The 19,634-nt window shown below is 35.8% G+C and overlaps 1 protein-coding gene across 1 annotated transcript in view; it reads left to right on the forward strand.

Moving 5' to 3' along the window:
• Window positions 1-19,634, forward strand: part of LAMA2 (laminin subunit alpha 2) — a 559,790-nt gene that overhangs the window by 427,444 nt on the left and 112,712 nt on the right. Inside the window, exon 41 of the mRNA XM_064294826.1 lies at window positions 18,966-19,068. Within this exon, the coding sequence (XP_064150896.1) occupies window positions 18,966-19,068 (103 nt within the window). The remainder of the gene's footprint in view (window positions 1-18,965; window positions 19,069-19,634) is intronic.

Genomic DNA, 19,634 nt, shown 5'->3' on the forward strand with positions numbered 1-19,634 from the left:
AATAAGAAAGAGAAATCAATATATAATAGTGGGAGATTTACCATCTCTCTCTCTTTGAACAATTTATTGTGTTTTAGGTAAATGTTTACATGGCAAATTAGTTTCCCATTCAACAATTCATACACAAATTGTTCTGTGACATTGGTTGCTATTGTTCTGTGGCATTGGTTGCTATCCCTGCAATGTGTCAACACTCTCCCCATTTCCACCCCGCCTTCCCCATTTCCATCCTTCCAGTTTCCCTGCCCTTCCTTGCCTTCTCGTCTCTGCTTTAGGGCAAATGTTGCCCTTTTGGTCTCCTATAATTGATTGTTCTAAGAAGCACATTCTTCATGGGTGTTATCATTTATTTTATAGGCCAATGTATTATTTGGCTGAAAGGTAACCTCTGGGATTGGCTTCAATCCCAGGTTAAAATGGTGCCTTAGAGCAGTTGTCTCAGGGGATCCTCCAGTCTCTATCAGTCCAGCATGTCTTATCTTTTTTTATGAACTTGAATTTTGTTTTACATTTTTCTCCCATTCTAACCAGGACCTTCCCTGGTCAGAGTGGTATAGTGATAGCCGAGCATCATCTAGTTCTTCTGGTCTCAGCCTAGAGGAGGCTGTGGTTTGTGCAGCCTATCCATTATCCTGTGGACCAATTGCTTCCTTGAGTTTTTGGGTTCCTTTACTCTCCTTTGCTCCACACAAGCTTTTAAGACCTCAGGTGCTACTCACCAAACTAGGATGTAGAACATTATCTTTCTGAACTATATTATGCCAATTGACCTAAATGTCCCCTGAGACTATGGTCCTTAGCCTTCAAGCCCAGTAACTCAATCCCATGTACCATATCTTTCTTAAAAATTGATAGATCAAACCAAGAGATGTAACAATGTAAAGATTTTAAAAATCCAATTAACAAACTTAACCTAACAGTTTTATAGAATTCTGTATCAACTAAGTAATTAATTCTGTATGGCTTACTAGATAAACCATGAAACTTAAAAAACTTAACCAAAAATAAGGTCACAAACTAGACCACAAAGCAAGTACCAGCAAACCCCAATGATCTAATAGCACTCAGACTAGTTTCTTGACCACACTGCAATAAAATTAGAAATTGGTGTAAAAAGACTGACCAGAAAATGTTCTAAAGTAAAAGAAACACACTTATTGTACTCATTGAATAAAAAATAATAATAATCGGAAATTACAAAGTATTTAATAACTTCATGAAAATAAAGCTATGCTTCTAAATTCGTGGGGTACAAATAAAGTGACACAGGAAAATATATCATTTTAAGTGTACATATTAGGTAAGGAGAAGAAATAATTATTTGAGGTATCTGCTTTAAAAGTTAGAAAACAACAACAGGAAAGTACAAGGAATAAAATAATAAAAATGAGTGCAGAAATTAATAACCTAGAAAAAAACATTAGACAAGGTTGACATAGTAAAAAGCTGATTCTTAGAATAAACAGGCAAATAAACACAGAAGATAAGAGCAATTAAAAAGAGAAATGGCACGTATAAGCAGTATTAGGAATGAAAAGAAGGACGTAATTATAGATACAGTATAAATTAAAAATAAATATGGATATAGTAGAGTAGATGGGCAACTTTATAAAGTGGACAATAAATCTAGAGCAAAATGTACTCAAAAAGAAATAGTAAGCCTGATAACCATTAAATCAATTGGATCAATAGTTCATAATTTACCTGCAGCAACATATCAGTATCTACCAAACTCAAAGACCCATTCCCAGAACATTCCAAACTATACCAAGAAAGAAAGGTTTTCTGGCTCCTTTTAATACTCGTAGGGGCGAGAGCGAACAGTATAGAACAGTATAAAAACTGGTCAAGCATAAATTCAGATGTAAAAAGTATAAATATTAGCAAACCAAATCTAAATATATATTTTAAAGATTTGTACAAATATAGCAAAATGTCAATATTCATCAACTGTGGATGATGGTAATAACGGTATTTATCATTAATTTCTGTTCTTATCTGTATGCTTAAAATATTTCCCAGTTAAATGTTCTAATCAAAATGAGTGAAAGATTTTTTTTTTTTTTTTTTTTTATCAGTCATTCAGGAAGATCTGTCCTGAAAAATAAAGGAAAGTGTCTCTAGAAGGGGCCTGGAAAAGAAATAACTGTCATCTTTTACACAAAGAGACCCTAGATATCTTTCTTTCTTTTTAAATTCATGATGCATGTATACTTTAATTTGTTTTTTAAATTAAGAATCAAAGCTAATAATTTCAAGCAACAATTCCCTGACCTAACTTTTTCACTCCTTAGCTCACAACTGAGGGGTGACCATTTCTAAATCTTTCAACTATTTCTTCTGCTACCATATCTTTTAATAATATTATCATACTGTTCTTGATTCATTAATTTCATTAATCACTGCCACGATGAATGAAATGTAGTTCACTTAGAGTGTATCACATCACATTTCCCTCCCAACAATTTCCAGTATAAATACCATGTTTAGATCCTTAACTATTTTCCTTTTAACCGTAAGTGATACATTTGGAGCTTTAGAGTTTTATTTCCAGTTCATCTGTGAGATGAAGGTATTTGTGCTCTCATGCTTCCCTTTAGCTCCACTTCTTCCCTTTTACCTCCAAACTTCTACCCTTTTTGACTTTCATATTGTCGCAGTCAATAATATTTACATTTTATATATAACTATAGATAAATGTTCTGCGGAAGAATTCAGAATTCTTTTCTCTGGAGCCATTGTGTTTCCTTAAAATTTTGATTTTCCAGAAGGGGTGGAGGAACTGATGCCTGGTTGCATGAATGAAGGAAAAGGGGGCACTGTGTTCTATTAGAGAACTTGCAGCGAATTGTCTATTTTGACTCACAAGACTAACACTCATCTTCTACCTTACCTGTTGTTTCTGAGGCCTGGCCTTTTCCAGTTTCTGTCCAACTCCTTCTGGACCCATATTGCACAGTGCAAAGTGTGTGTATGATAACTGCAAAAGAGTAACCCTTTTCCATCCAGTCAATTCCGACTCATGGCAACCCTGTAGAACAGAGCAGAACTGCCCCATAGGGTTTCCAAGGCTGTAAATCTTTACAGAGGCAGACTGTTGCATCTTTCTCCCATGGAGTGGTTGGTGGGTTCAAAATACTGACCTTTCTATTAGCAGCGTAGTGCTTAACAATTGCACCAACAGAACTCCTCTCGCAAAAGATTGAGAGGGAATTAATCTTTTGCAGTTATTGCACAGTGGGATATGGGTCAGGAAGAAGATGGACAGAACCTGGAAATTGTCAGACCTCAGAATTTGAAGGAGTCCCTCGTGGTGTAAACAGTTAACACACTCAGCTTCTATTGGAAAGTCTGGAGGTTCAAGTCTACTTGGAGGTGCCTCAGAAGAAAGGCCTGTCCATCTAGTTCCCAAAATATCAGCCATTGAAAACCCAAAAGAGCACGGTTCTACTCTCACACACAGGGTTGCCATGAGTTGGAAATGACTCAATGGCAACTGGTTGGTTGGTTGTTGTTGTTGTTAGGTTCCGTCAAGTCGGCTCCAACTCATAGTGACCCTATGCACAACAGAACAACACTGCCTTGGTCCTATGCCATCCTCACAATTGTTACTATGCTTGTGCCCATCGTTGCACCCACTGTGTCAGTCCATCTCCTTGAGGGTCTTCTTCTTTTTTGCTGACCCTTTACTGTACCAAACACAATGTCCTTCTCCAGGGACTGAGCCCTCCTGATAACACGTCCAAAGAAGGTGAGACATAGTCTTACCATCCTTGCTTCTAAAGAGCATTCAGATTGTACTTCTTCCAAGACAGATTTGTTTGTTCTTTTTACAGTCCATGGTGTATCCAATATTCTTCGCCAGCACCACAATTCAAAGGCATCAATTCATCTTCAGTCTTCCTTATTCATTGTACAGCTTTTGCATGCATGTGAAGCACTTGAAAACACCATGGCTTGGGTCAGACACACCTTAGTCCACAAAGTGACACCTTTGCTTTTCAACACTTTAAAGAGATCTTTTGCAGCAGATTTGTCCAAAGCAATACATCTTTTGATTTCTTGACTGCTGCTTCCATGGGTGTTGATTATGGATCCAAGTAAAATGAAATTCTTGACAACCTCAGTCTTTTCTCAGTTCATCATGGTGTTGCTTATTGGCCCAGTTGTGAGCATTTTTGTTTTCTTTATGTTGAGGTGTAATCCATACTGAAGGCTGTGGACTTTGATCTTCCTCAGTAAGTGCTTCAAGTCCTCCTCACTTTCAACAAGCCAGGTTGTGTCATCTGCATAACCTAGGTTGTTAATGAGTCTTCCTCCAATCCTGATGCCCCATTCTTCTTCATATAGTCCAGCTTCTCAGATTATTTGCTCAGCATACAGATTGAATAGGTATACAACCCTGACGCACACCTTTCCTGACTTTAAACCAATCAGTATTCCCTTGTTCTGTTCAAACGACTGCCTCTTGATCCATGTACAGATTCCTCATGAGCACAATTAAGTGTCCAGAGTTCCCATTCTCAGCAGTGTAATCCATAATGTGTTATCCACACAGTGAAATGCCTTAGCATAATCAATAAAACACAAGTAAACATCTTTCTGTTATTTTCTGCTTTTAGCCAGGATCTATCTGACAGTGGCAATGATATCCCTGGTTCCATGTCCTCCTCTAAATCCAGCTTGAATTTCTGGCAGTTCCCCGTGGATATACTGCTGCAGCTGCTTTTGAATGATCTTCAGCAAAATTTTGCTTGCATATAATATTAATTTTTTTTTTATATATAATTTCTGCGTTTGTTTGGATCACCCTTCTTGGGAATAAGCATAAATATGTTTTTTTTTTTTCTGGTCATTTGGCCAGGTACTTAATGTCTTCCAAATTTCTTGGCATAGACGAGTGAGCACTTCCAGTGCTGTATCCAATTGTTGAAACATCTCAATTTGTATTCCGTCAATTCCTGGAGCCTTGTTTTTCACTGGAAACCCTGGTGGTATAGTGGTTAAGTGCTACGGCCGCTAACCAAAGGGTCGGCAGTTCGAATGCACCAGGCGCTCCTTGGAAACTCTTATGGGGCAGTTCTACTCTGTCCTATAGGGTTGCTATGAGTCAGAATTGACTCCACGGCGCTGGGTTTGGTTGGTTTTTTGGTTTTGTTTTTCACCAGTGCACCGTAGACTTCTTTCCGTACCATCGGTTCCTGATCATATGTTGCCTCCTGAAGTGGTTGAATGTCGACCAGGTTTTTTTTGGTGCAGTGACTCTGTGTTTCTTCCATCTTCTTTTGATGCTTCCTGTGTCGTTTAATATTTTCTCTGTAGAAAACTCGAGGCTTGAATTTTTTCTTCAGTTCATTCGTGTGGTTAGAAAAGGGCATCCCTCCTGCTAGAACTATGATTTCTCTGCTGAAATCAGGCATGTTCTTTGATCTACTTTTCTTTACTCCATCTTAGTTTTATTCTCCACTCATCAGCTTTGAGCAGTTATTTCATTTTATTGGATCTCTTGTTAGTAATTTCAGTCTTTCGCTCAACATTCAAATTCTAAATTAAACAATCCATATTTCTTAGGAGGCTTTATTTTCTTACTATACATTTTATTTCCTCCATGGGGATGATATGTTCAGGGCCTCCACTATCCTATCAGTATTTGAGTGAGTTAAAAAAATGGCACCCCTACTGGGTGAGATACACCAGGGCACACAGTTTGTCTAGCAGTACCCTGACTGGTTAGTCTACCAGCCCTCCATACAAACTTTGGGTAATATAGGACTGCACAGCCCCAGCATTCCAGGCTTTCTGTATCAATTTGGAAGTACTGAGCCTCTCTGCTTCTCACTAATCAGTTCTCTGTGACTCATGGCCTGTTGTCTCTCTGTCTTCCATGCTGGGTGACAGTGGTGTTTTGTTTTGTGTTCCTACTTTTTTTTTTTCCGGAAAAGGATGTCTCCAGACTTAAACTTTGAGCTGAAAATAGAATGCACATGGGAATAAACATGATAGCTACAAATTTCCCCCTAAAAATTTCACATACAACATCTTGTGATTTTCTTATAGTTAACACCTGATACATAGTAGTTGTTCAGTAAATGTGGAGAGCCTCTCCCATCTTCACACACACGCTAGAGATCTAGAATGGCTAGGAGTCTCCAGGTTTTCAGAGTTAACCAAATATTTATGTTGCGGTGACAGATAGGGAAGTTGAATAGAGGAAATTTTAAAAGAAAAATAAAACTACAATCTTTTTCTATTTAGTTTGAAATCATGTTAGAATATCTGATGTAGGTTTTTTTTTTTTTTAGTTTTGGTAGGATTTCCTATCATGTAGGATTTTTTTTGTTAATGGATCTAAATTTGGTTCAAGTATTAGGCTGACATTTCCTAATCAAGTTGGTCAGAATCTGGGAATAAAAAATCTGTCTCCAGTTTGAATGTATGTTGTCTATGTATTGAGCTGAATTACTACCTCTTCCAAGAAACATTGTGTAGTCCATTCTGCTTAATTTTTACTATGAGTTAATGTTCAATCTCCAATTACATAAAATCATGCCTTACCCGTCTTTGGTACAGTTACTGGTGCTGATAATAGGTGCTTATTAACTACTTACTGGTACAAGGCATTAAGAATGTCCACATGCTTTCAATTTTCTCTTTAAATTTTAAAACCATTTTTAGCCCCATACTCACTATACTTGACATGCCAATAGCATTATGAAACAAAGGGTAATCAAAGATAAATAGAAATTCTTCCCTGGCTTCAGACCTGCAATAATTATTTATGTTTTTATTATTTGTCACACTCATAAAAATAATGTTTTCACAACTTTTATATCCTAATAATTTATTCTTTTCCTTTTGAGCCCTTATATTAGAAAAATTCTTTGCTATTGGTCAATAAATCATGTAGTTAAACACCAAATCTTGGCAATAGTATGATTAAAATTCAGGTATTTCTAATAAGTATTTGTTTAGAAATGTGGCCATATATTCTCTTTAGTCTGATTTATTTAATATTTGTTTTTTGTAATTGGATAAACCAAAATACATAAAGAATACTTGCAAGGTGATTTTTGAGTTTTTATGTTCTATATAAAGGACTGTATAAATATTAGCAGAGTATATATTACATTCAAAAGGTCAAACAAAAAATATGGTGTCAGCCATGCTGTAAAACTTTAACTTACATATACTTTGTATTTTATTCCGTAAGCCATTACTTAGTAGTCATTCAAATATGAATTTTAACTTCCTATTAATATCTACAATCATTGGCATTGTTGGGTTTTTATAATGGGAATAGAGAAATGATGTACAGCCATAATTGACTTGAGAATTGAGTCTGTCACTAAAACTAGTGAGCATTTCTTCTCCTTCATCAGCAGTTCAGCAACATAGCTTGGAACTGAGTGATTAATACAATAGCAAATATGAAAATGTCAATGTAAATCTAAGTTACATAGAAAAATATTGAATCTGTGTGTGAAAACAGTGTTCATTAAACCACCATGAGTTTAGCCGTTTTCTTTGTATCTGATACATGCATTTGAATCAAAAATGAAAAATCCATTGAAAGCAGAAAAGCAGACGTTTATTTTATGACCTGACATTACCTTACCAACGCATAGTGACCCCGTAAGAACAGAGTAGAACTACCACATAGGGTTTCCAGGGAGTGGCTGTTGAATTCGAACTGCCTACGTTTTGGTTAGTAGCCAAGCCCTTAACCATTGTGCCACCAGGGCTCCGGGACCCAACATTAGACATATTTTTAAAAAATTAATGCATAAAATGTTAAAAATCAAAGGGTTGTTTCATCAGACAAACACAAACTCTTTGGGATAATGTTATAATTCAGTATGAGTTTGAAATAATTTTCTTCAAGGCAGCAGTGCTCTCAATGTCATTATACCTGCTGTTTAGGATTTCTACCTGTAGGTGGAATAATCAAGTACTGAGATTGCCTTGTTGGGTTTGGGCCTGGACATTAACTGGAAAGAAAAATCTATGCCCTGTGAGGATGTTCTTGTACTCAATATCCACTTCTCCGTTGCTTTTATTAAAAATCAAGACTCCTTGTAGTATCTGCCTACTACCCCTATTGTCTAGAAGCTTGTGCAGTCCCTGCCTCATTGCAGCACGCTTGTGTCACCTGCAGGTGCTAAAACAGTTAGGGCTGTTCTGTTCTCACTTACCAGTGCCAGTTGCTGTCAGGTCTATTCCGATTCCTGGTGATTCTGACTCATTTCGATTCATGGTGTCAGAGTAGAACTGTGCTCCATAGTGTTTTCAATGGCTGATTTTTCAGAAGTGGATTGACAGCCTTTCTGCTGAGGTGCCTTTCAGTGAACTTGAACCACCAACCTTTCATTAGTAGCCAAGTGTGTTAACCATTTACTTCACGAGGGACATTCTGAGATATATCTATATCAATACCAATATGTGTCTGTATATCTATACCTATAGATATATCTATATCTATGTATATTTTATTCCTTTCTTGATATTCTTAGTGTTCCCATCAAGCTGAAAATTTACAATCACAAAACCCAAGTTCTCATAAGCAATTTTTAGGATTTCCTATTTTATCCCTTAGTCAGCTGGTGTGCTCAGTTGTTTTCTGTCTTCCACAAAAACTCATTGTATCCCCCTGCAATCATCCAAGGACGTACTATGCAATACCAGGAATCAACAGCCTTTCTCAAATTTCTGACCAAGGCCATCTCTTTGAGTGGTTTCTTTTGTCATTTTTGATTCACTATTTCATTTTAAATACCTTGTAGCATTTTAAAAATATAGATTATTTTTAAACTCATTTAAAATAAATACATAACAGTTTCTTTACTTTGAAATTATGTATTTTTTAAAATTATTATAAAATCAGTTCATGGTCATTATAGAAAAATAGAAAATCAAACAACAGGGAGAAATATAAAATGTGTGTAATTTGTAATTATTATTAAACCAACCACAAACTATTAATTTTATAATATTGTAATATCTGTCCATACTTTGTCCTGTGCAAATAATTTTTTCACAAATGGCTGATATTTTACATAACTGTTTTTTAACTTAATGTATTGATGAACATCACATATACCTTATTCTCAAGATATTAATTATATCATTTTAGATGTACTTAGAACTAGATTCCACCATTTCCTCTGTAATTTTATTTTATTATGGTAGGAAAATTCTCCCTGATTTTTAACAGTGGTCCAACATACCAGAATATAAATTTCTCTGACGTGTATTTTACATAAACACATTGCAGCCAATCACCAGCCCTCACATATATTCCTGCACATTTTGAACAGTTTTCTTTATTGAAAACATTTTAGTTTCAAATCATTTAAATTACATATTATCTTGGCACAGTAAGCCCTGTGAAAATACGAGACTTGCCTTCTGAAACAAAGTATTTCATAAACAGAAAGTAATGAAATAGGTCATAGACCATGCTGATGAGTTTTCAGTTACCACTTTCTTAAAAAAAACACAAAAAACAAAAACTCTGCATCCTTTCCTAGGGCCAAGTCTCAACAAAGTCAGAAAATGTATCCCTACTAAAGGAGTTACTTAAATGTTTAAAAAAATAATGAAACCATAATATAGAAAGTAGTCTAAATAATAGCTTTAAACTTGCTTATTTAGGTAATAAATCACCAGGCTGCAGGTTTACCAGCTTCACAAACTGTCACCCACCTTCAGGTCTCACTTTCACATCTCTTGGCCCTTGTAGAATCTTCTCCGATAGCCACATGTTTAGGTGCTTTGTGCTCCATTACGGAAGTGATCATTTTCTTTATAAGTGATTTTTCTGTCTCTCTCTCCATACCACCACAGTTCCATTAGGGAAGGTCTAGTCTTTCTATCTTGGAATTCAGAGCTTAATGTGCTACTTGAGACATCTAAAAACTTTTGTTGGTTAAACCAATTCATCAATTCATTTATCAATTAATCAATGACTTGATGCTTTAACAAGAGTTACTATGAATATTGAACAGATCATAGGAAGAAAAATTAACGTTTATTAAAAGCCAGTTAATTACCAAGCACTCTGTAAAATGCTTTAGACTTTATCATTTCATTTTTTTCTGTACCTTTCCTCTGAGTGAGCGAAGTTGTAAATTATATCATATAGTCAGTAAATGATTTGTAACTAACAAAAGCATACAGCAACTTACATATATCTAAGCTTCTATTTTGTAGGACTTATTATAATAAAAATGTATATATAATTTGTATATATATTCATATATGTGTACACACAGAGCACCAAGAACGTATAATTTATAAAAATACAACCTGTGAGAAGCAAGGAACAAAATATCTTGCAATTCTCAGAACCTCATTTATATTTCACATAAGCTGTAGACACAGCTCGGAAACTCAGACGTGCTGTTTATGAATATGTATTAAGTATAATTAGCTTGGAAATTCTGCTTCATCACCTGTGTAGAGATTGCTAATGTGCTTCAGCGACTTACTAAGCAATGTTGGAAAAGGGTCTCTCCAAATTTCAGTGAATTGAAACATTTCTGTTCATCCATAACACGTTAGTGTTTTCCATTCCATTACCATATGATAGGCATGTCTTTTAAACCTGTATTGTTGGGAGACTTATTACTGATGGTGTATGCCATCAGCACTTTTCTTTCATTTTTTTTTTTTTTTTTTTTCAATTTTAGACAGGAATGAGACCTATCTGATTCCTCCACACCAGTGGAATCCAAATGTCTTATTTCCCTGCCCTTGCCCAAGGTCACAGCTCTCTTTTCTCTGGCCTACACTATTATAATAGCCCACTTATGGCTTCTTCCCTTCCACACAGCTGCCCAATTCATCTTCCTGGACTACAACGCTGATATTCTCCTGTTCAGAAATTTTCAGTGATTCCATATTGCCTTGCCCAGTTTTTCTTCTCACATTCCAGAAATTGAGTCCAACCTACATAATCGCCTCACCTTACTACAATGCCCTTCACAAACTCTATAGCCCTGAAACCCAAAAAAACCAAACCCATTGCAGTCAAGTTGACTCCAACTCATAGCGACCCTATGGGACAAAGTAGAACTGCCCCATGTGGTTTCCAAGGAGCACCTGGTGGATTTGAACTGGTGGATTTTGGTTAGGAGTTATAGCTCTTGACCACTAAACCACCAGGGTTTCCCTGCAGTCCTGAGGAACTGAAATACTTGAGTTCATGCTACAAACTTCTCTGCATCTCTTTGTTTTCTTACCCTGTTACTACTGTATCTCCCACCCCTCCCCCCAGGACTGAGGATCCAGGAGGAAATAATTAGCTTCCTGAAAAGCAATAAGCATAACAAACAAAAAGCAAGCAATATTCAGAAATGCAAAAAGATAAGACATTAAGCAGCAAGGAAGTCTATCAACCACTCAGGTGTGTTGCTGAATGAAAGTACAAGGATCCTATGAAAGATCAATACATTGATAAACATCCAGCTGGACTAATCAGAAAAAATCATAAAAGCCATAAATTACCAATATCAGCAATAGAAGAGGGGAAATTATTATAGCTTCTACAGGTAGTAAAGGATAATAAGCAATATTATGAACAACTTTAAGCCAATAATTCAATAAGTTAGATGAAATTGACAAATTCTTTGAAAATCACGAACTACCAAACCTCACACACAAAGAAATTACTTGAATAGCTAATTTATTAAAGAAATGAATTTGTAGTTGAAAACCTTAGACACACACGCAAATAGAAATTCATTTCCAGATAGCTTCATTGATTAATTCAACCAAGCGTTTAAGGAAGATATAATAAATTCTTCCAAAAAACTGAAGAGGATAAAATAATTTCCACCGCATTCTATAAGGACAGTATTACTCTGATACAAACCCAGACAAAGATAAAATCACAGACCAGTATCCTTCATGAATATCGATGTAAAAGTTCTTAGTTATAACAAATTTAACACAACCATATCTAAAAAGGATTATATATTATGACTAAGTAGAATTCATCTCAACAATGTGAGATTGGTATAATATTTGAAAATCAATCAATGTAATTTACCATATTAACAGACTAAAGAAAAAATATAGTCATCTCAACCAAAGCAGGAAAAACATTTGACAAAGTGAAATGTTGTTATTGCACTGCTTGTTGCTGTTTTTAGTTGCCATCGAGTCGGTGCTGAGTCATGGTGACCTTATGCTTGACAGAACAAACTTTTGCCCAGTCCTGAGCCATCTTCATGACGATTGGTATGTTTCAGTCCATTGCTGTGGCTATTGTGTAAATGCATCTCACTGAAGGTTTCCCCCAGTTTTGCTTACCTTCTACTTTACCAAACACAATGTCCTTTTCCAGTGATTGGTCTTCCTGGAATAAGTGTCCGAAGAAAGTGAGCCCAAGTCCCACCATCCTTGCTCCTAACAAGCATTCTGGTTGTATTTCTTCTAAGGCTGGTTTGGCAAGAAAAAAGAAATAAAAGGAATCCAGATTGAAAAAGAAGTATAATCGTCTTTACTTACAGATGACATGGCAGTCTGTGCATAAAATCCAATGGAATCTGTAAAAAGCTACTAGAACTAATAAGTGAGTTTAACAATGTTACAGGATATGAGATCAATATATAAAAATAATCATGTTTCTACATACTAACAAAGAGAAATTGGAAAGTGAAATCAAAAGTTATACCATTTACAATACCATCAAGATTATTAAATATTTAGGAATAAGCTTGACAAAAAAAAATGTGCAAGACCCATATAGGGAATGCTGCAAAAGATTACTGAGAGAAATTAAAAACACCTAAATAAAATGAAGAGATATGCCCTGTTCATGGATCAGAAGACTCAATATTCTTAAGATGTTCATTTTACACAAATTTATCTACAGATTCAAAGCAATCCCACTCAAAATCCTAGCAAAATCTTTTTTTTTGTAGAAATTAACAAGTGGATTTTAAAATGTATATGAAATTGAAAAGAAGAAAAATGATGGAAGAGTAAAACTTCCTGGCTTCAATACTTATTATAAAGCTACATTAATCAAGATAATGTGGTATTGACATCAATATAGCCAAATAGATAATTAGATAGAATAAAGAGTAGACCAAGACATATAGGGTCAATTGGTTTTTCAAAAACGTACAAAAGAAATTCAATGGAGAAAGGATCGTCTATTCAACAAATGCTGCTGGAATAAAAAAAAAAAAAAAAAACTTAAGTCTGTATCTTGTACCACATACCAAAATTAATGCAAAATGGATGATAGACCTAAATGGAAAATCTAAAATATATAACATTTCTAGAAGAAAACATAAGAGAAAAATCCTTATGATTTTGGGTAAGACAAAAATTCTTAGATATAACAACAAAATCATGGTCCCTAACAGAAAAAAAAAAAAAATTGATAAACTGACTCCATCAAAATTGAGAACTTCTGCTTTTCAGAAAACATTATTAAGGAAATGAAAATAGAAGCCACAAAATGGAATAATGTATTTGCAAATTGCATATCTGATAAGGAACTTGTAACCAGATTATGTATCAAGGTCTTTCTAAGCTCAAAAGAAAACAAATAAATCAATAAAAAAATTGCACAAAAGTTTTAAATAGTTTCCCAAAGAAGATGTCAAATAAGCACATGAAAAGCTGCTCAACATTATCAGTCATTAGGAAAATTCAAGTTAAAAATCAAAATAATGTATCAACCAAACCAAACCCACTGGCATCCCATCAATTCCAACTCATAGCAACCCTTTAGGAGAGAGTAGAATTGTCCCATAGGGTTTCCAGTGCTGTAAATCTTTACAGAAGTAGACTGCCACACCTTTCACCAGTGGCTGGAGGTTTCAAACCACTGATCTTCCAGGTAGCAACCCAGCACTTTAACCACTGCACTTAAAATGATGTACACACACATCAAAATATGTAAAATTAAATAAGACTGGGTATATCAAGTACTGGCAAGATGTGGGGCAAATGGAACTGTGTCATGCACTACTTGTGGGAATTCCCTGGTAGTGAAGTGGTTAAGAGCTTGGCTGCTAACCAACAGGTCGGCAGTTCAAATCCGCTAGCCACTCTTTGGGTGCCCTATGGGGCAGTTCTACTCTGTCCTGTGGGGTCCGTATGAGTTGGAATTGCCTCAGCAACAATGGCTTTTTGTTTTTGTTTTTTACAACAACTTTGTGAAACAGGTTGGCAGTTTATTAAAAAATTAAATATATACCTACCATATGACCATATGATTCAGCCATTACACTTTTAGGTATTTACCCAGGAGAAATTAAAGCATATGTCTACACAAAGATTTGTATAAAAATGTTTCTAGCAGCTTTATTTATAAAGCCAAAGCTGGAAACAACCCAGATGTCCATTAATAAATGGAGTATATCCATACAATGAGCTCCTACTCAGCAATAAAATAGGAATGAAGTATTAATGCACACACAACACTGATAGGTATCAAAATAATTATTCTGAAAGAAAGAAGCCAGGTAAGAAAGTGTACATACTGAATGATTTATATAAACTTCTAGGAAATGCAAACTAATCTATAGTGATGGACAGTAGATCACTATTTGCCTGGGGATAGAGGAAAGACAAGGAGGGGTGGAAGGAAAGGATTAAAAAGGAGTGATGGATATGTTAACTGCCTTGATTATGGTGATAGTTTCATGGTTGTATATATGTTTTTAGTTACCTAGTGCTGCTGTAACAAAAATGCCACAGTGGGTGAGTTAAAGAGCTGAATTTATTGTCTCACAGATTGGGAAGCTAGAAGTCTGAATTCTGGGCCATGCTTTCTGTTGGCTGTATGGGAAGGCCCTTCCTGGTCTCATGTGGTTTCTGTGGCCCCAGGAATTCCCTGGCTTGAAGATAAGATTCTCAAGTGGTGGAGTCTCCCCCAACCCCTCTGTGTGTGTCTCTCCCTGTCTGTTTTCCCTTTTTATAAGACACCACTCAGAAGGGGTTAGGTTTAGGACCCACATTCTCCATGATATCATTAGCATAACAAAGAAAAAACCCTATTACGAAACAAGGTCACATTGACAGGTACAGGGGATAGGGCTTCAATATATCATTTTGGAGGGCACTCTTCAATCCATAACATATGTCAAAACTTATTAAATTATAGATTTTGAAAGTACATGCTTTACTGTGTGCCAATTATACCCCAATAAAGCTGCTGAAAAATATAAAAAAAAATTTTTTTAATTGAATATTGGTTTTCACTGTTCATAGGCCCTCAACAATTTCCACACCTCAGGCCTCTTTCCTTGTTGTTTGGCCCTTCTCACTCTTTTCTGTCTTCTTCCACTTAATATTCTTACATGCAGTAAGTCAGTTCTCTCTCCCTCGTAAACCTCTGTGCTTCACTTTGCATATCCAAGATTAGCTTTAAAAGTATGATTTTTAAGTGCTTTCCGGCTTATGTTCTTACAGAAAAGCTTGTACACCCCCAGGTGGTGGGGAAAAGTGTTTTTGTTTGTTTGTTTGTTTTGTTTTGTTACCTGGTTTCATCTACCATTATGAATGTCCCATGTTTTCTTGATGACTCGGGATCATCATTGTTAACATTACTTATTTTATTACTGTAAAGTTGGCATCTCCTGAGACCTGCAAAACCATTTTACTCCTACCTAAATTGACTTGGACTTCAGAGCTTTAAAAATTCTTCTCTCTGCTTTTTAGAGTTTTCTTTTCTTTCCTCATTGTCAGACAGATTGTCAGCTGTCACTTCTGCTATTTTCATGTGCCTGCTTAGAGAATCTTCACCCTTCTCTCTTTATAATTTCCTGTCTGTAATCTGTTTTGATTCAGAAAACCTCTAACCAAGGAAGTAAGAACAATGTATAAATTTGGTACATATATAGAACCTGAAGCATACTTTTTCTAGTAAAGTGCATTGACTATGTACTATTTTTACACTATTTTTTTTTCAAGATAAATGATATTTATGTGATGTTACTATATCTAATACCTTAGGGAAACTGTAGGACTAAGAATTCCTATGTTCTCAGATGAAGGCACTGCCAATTTTTCAAAGAATAATTTGCCAAGTTGGTAAGAACAGCTCTTTTTGCAAGTACTGGGTATTGATGCACAATGCCTCTTTTTATTCATCTGTAGATATTGCCAATATGTCCTATAGCAGATCTCATACTATTGTATACTCATCTGTTCTTTGGGCACTGGACTATTTAAATGAAAGCTGTTGGTATACTACCTTAAAATAAATTTGACCAAACAGTAGCAAGTTTTATAATCTTTCCTAGTTTGTGACTGACATTAAAAAATGTTACTAAGGCACATAACGAAAACAAAAACCCTCACAACTAGACCAATAAGCAACATTATGATAAATAGAGAAAAGATTGAAGTTGTCAAGGATTTCATTTTACTTGGATCCACAATCAACACCCATGGAAGCCGCAGTCAAGAAATCAAAAGATGCATTGCATTGGGCAAATCTGCTGCAAAAGACCTCTTTAAAGTGTTGAAAAGCAAAGATGTCACATTGAAGACTAAAGTGCACCTGACACAAGCCATGTGTGTTTTCAATTGCCTCATATGCTTGTAAAAGCTGAATGATGAATAAGGAAGGCTGACGAAGAATTGATGCCTTCTAATTGTGGTGTTAGCAAAGAATATTGAATTACCATGGACTCCCAAAAGAACGAACAAATCTGTCTTGGAAGAAGTACAACCAGGATGCTCTTTAGAAGCAAGGATGGTGAGACTGCATCTCACATACTTTAGACATGTTATCAGGAGGGATCAGTCCCTGGAGAAGGACATCATGCTTGGTAAAGTAGAGGGTCAGAGGAAAAGAAGACCCTCAACAAGATGAATTGACACAGTGGCTGCAACAATGGGATCAAGCATAGCAAGGATTGTGGGGATGGTGCAGGACTGGGCAGTGTTCTGTTCTGTTGTACATATGGGTCGCTATGAGTCGGAACTGTCTCAGCAGCACCTAACAACAACAACAACAAGACACCTTTATAATGAAATGTGCAAAAGACCTGGAGTTAGAAAACCAGAAGGGAAGAACATGCTGGTCATTTCTCAAGCTGAAAGAACTGAAGAAAAAATTCAGGCCTTGAGTTGCAATATTGAAGGATTCTATGGACAAAAAACTGAACGACGCAAGAAGCATCAAAAGAAGGTGGAAGGAATATGCAGTCACTATACTGAAAAGAATTGTTCAAAGTTCAGTCATTTCAGGAGGTAGCATACCATCAAGAGCCGATGGTACTGAAGGAAGAAGTCCAAACTGCACTGAAGGCATTGGTGACAAACAAGCCTCCAGAAATTGATAAAATAGCAACTGAGATGTTTCAACAAATGGATGCAATGCTGGAAACACTCATTCATCTATGCCAAGAAATTTGGAAAACAGCTCCCTGGTCAACCAACTGGAAGACATCCACATATGTGTCCATTCCAAAAAAAAAAAAAAGGTGATCCAATGGAATATGGAAATGATTAAATAATATCATTAATATCACACTCAAGTAAAATTATGCTGAAGATAATTCAAACACAGTTGGAGCAGTACATGGACAGAACTGCCAGAAATTCAAGCAGAATTCAGAAGAGGACGTGGAAAGAGGAAAATCATTGCTGATGTCAGATGTCACACGTCAGATGCTTACCTGTATTTTATTGACTGCACAAAGGCATTCAACTGTGTGGATCATAACAAATTATGGATAACATTGCAAAGAATATGAATTCCAGAATGCTTTATTGTGCTCATGTGGAACCTGTACATAGACCGAGAGGCAGCTTGACTTCAACAGAAAGTAATTAGCATTTCTGGCCTTTCTTGCAACCTGAAAACTTTTCCAATTTAAAATTTACACATTAAGTCTTATTTGATTTATACCTTAATATAAATACATTATATGATGGATTACCAAGGAGCAAACTGTATTAAAATGGATTACAAGACACTGAAGCTAAACAATCCATTTCTGACATTAATCTGTTATCTTTGTGTCACCTCTTTTCATGTAAACTTCAACAAATACATCTTAATTAGAAGATAATCTGGACTCAGGGATTGCCATTTAGAAGTTTTTGTTTTGTCTTAGTAATTTGAAATGCAGTTAAAAGGAGCAGTGTTCTTTCTCATTTCAATACCTATGGTATAGAATATACAGAAAATCTACCCCTCCCCGCTCACTTTCAACTTCCTCCACTCCACTCCACAACACCAGTGAAATGTCTTTAGGGATAAAATCAGAAGACATTTTTAGTTAATAAATGATAATACTGATCAATTATGTTTGGTAAGGTAGGAAAAAAAACCATTGCCATGGAGTAGATTCCAACTCATAATGACCCTGTAGAACAGAGTAGAACTGCCCCATAGGATTTCCAAGGAGTGGCTGGTGCTTTCTAGCTGCTGACCTTTTGGTTAGCAGCCAAGCTTTTAACCAGTGCACCGCCAGGGCTCCTTGACAAGGTAGAGGGTCAGCAAAATTGAGGGAAACCCTCAATGAGAATGGCAGACCCAATAGTAAAAACAATGGTCTCAAACATACCAACAATGATTAAGATAGTGCAGGTTCAGGCTTACATAAGGTTGCCATGAGTAGGAGTGAACTCAGTGGCAACTAACAACAACCTCCTTGCAATGCAGCCAACCATCATCATGTATTGAGCCAGTTGTAGATGACTCGACTTCTATAATATGCTCTCCTGGTTTTTCTTTTACCTCTCTGAAACCTTAGCTACTTTGCCAGCCCCATTCCACTGCCCACCTCTTAAACGTTGGTGTTCCTAAAAGTTCTTTTCTGGGTTCTTTTCTCCCAGTAAACAATCTCACTAACTTTACTTATCAACTATGTGCTGAAATTTTACAAATGTAAATCTGGAGCCCAGAACTCTTTCTTACTCAATAATTGACATCTCTACTCAATAATTTTATGTTGTTAGATATATGACACTTCTTTTTCTGTCCACAGGCAACAGGTCCTCAGGGCTTATTGAAAGAAGGTGCCAAAGCCTCTCTTCAGAAAAGCTTCAGGATTCTTAATGAAGCCAAGAAGTTAGCAAATAATGTAAAAGGTTAGTGTGGCCTCTGTTTATTATTATTTTCAGGTTAAATGTAGTTGTAATTGGTAGGAGATTTTACCACACTATCGAAGGAATATAATTGTTTCTGCATGATTTTTTATGACTATTTTATTATCTGGATTTAACACAAGTAATAACCTTTCTCATTAATTTTACAGTATTTTGTCTTTGTTTCTCATTTTGCATCAGGTAATATTTCATCATTTTTAAACCTAACTTCTATAGCATCAATTCACCTATATTTAAAGTATAGTAATTTTTAAAATGAACTATAAGTGTTTATGAACACAAAAACCTGCTTTGTTTTGGCTTCAGATGTAAAAAGTCAATGAGAAATGGATCAGGCAGATGTAGCATAAATGTCTTCATGAAACTTTCAGGTTTCTTAGTGTAACACATTTCCTGAAAAGTTTTCAAAGTTTTTTAAGTACATACATTTCTTTCATGTATTTTTTTCTCAATTCAAGGATTAAAGTCCATAAAATATCTACCTTGATATTGTATGGGTTTTATGTGAAGAATATATTATTAAATGTGGCTGTTTTATAAATTTATAC

The sequence above is a fragment of the Loxodonta africana genome, chromosome 1 (genome assembly GCF_030014295.1).
Source record: "Loxodonta africana isolate mLoxAfr1 chromosome 1, mLoxAfr1.hap2, whole genome shotgun sequence".
NCBI classification, from domain to species: Eukaryota; Metazoa; Chordata; class Mammalia; order Proboscidea; family Elephantidae; genus Loxodonta; species Loxodonta africana.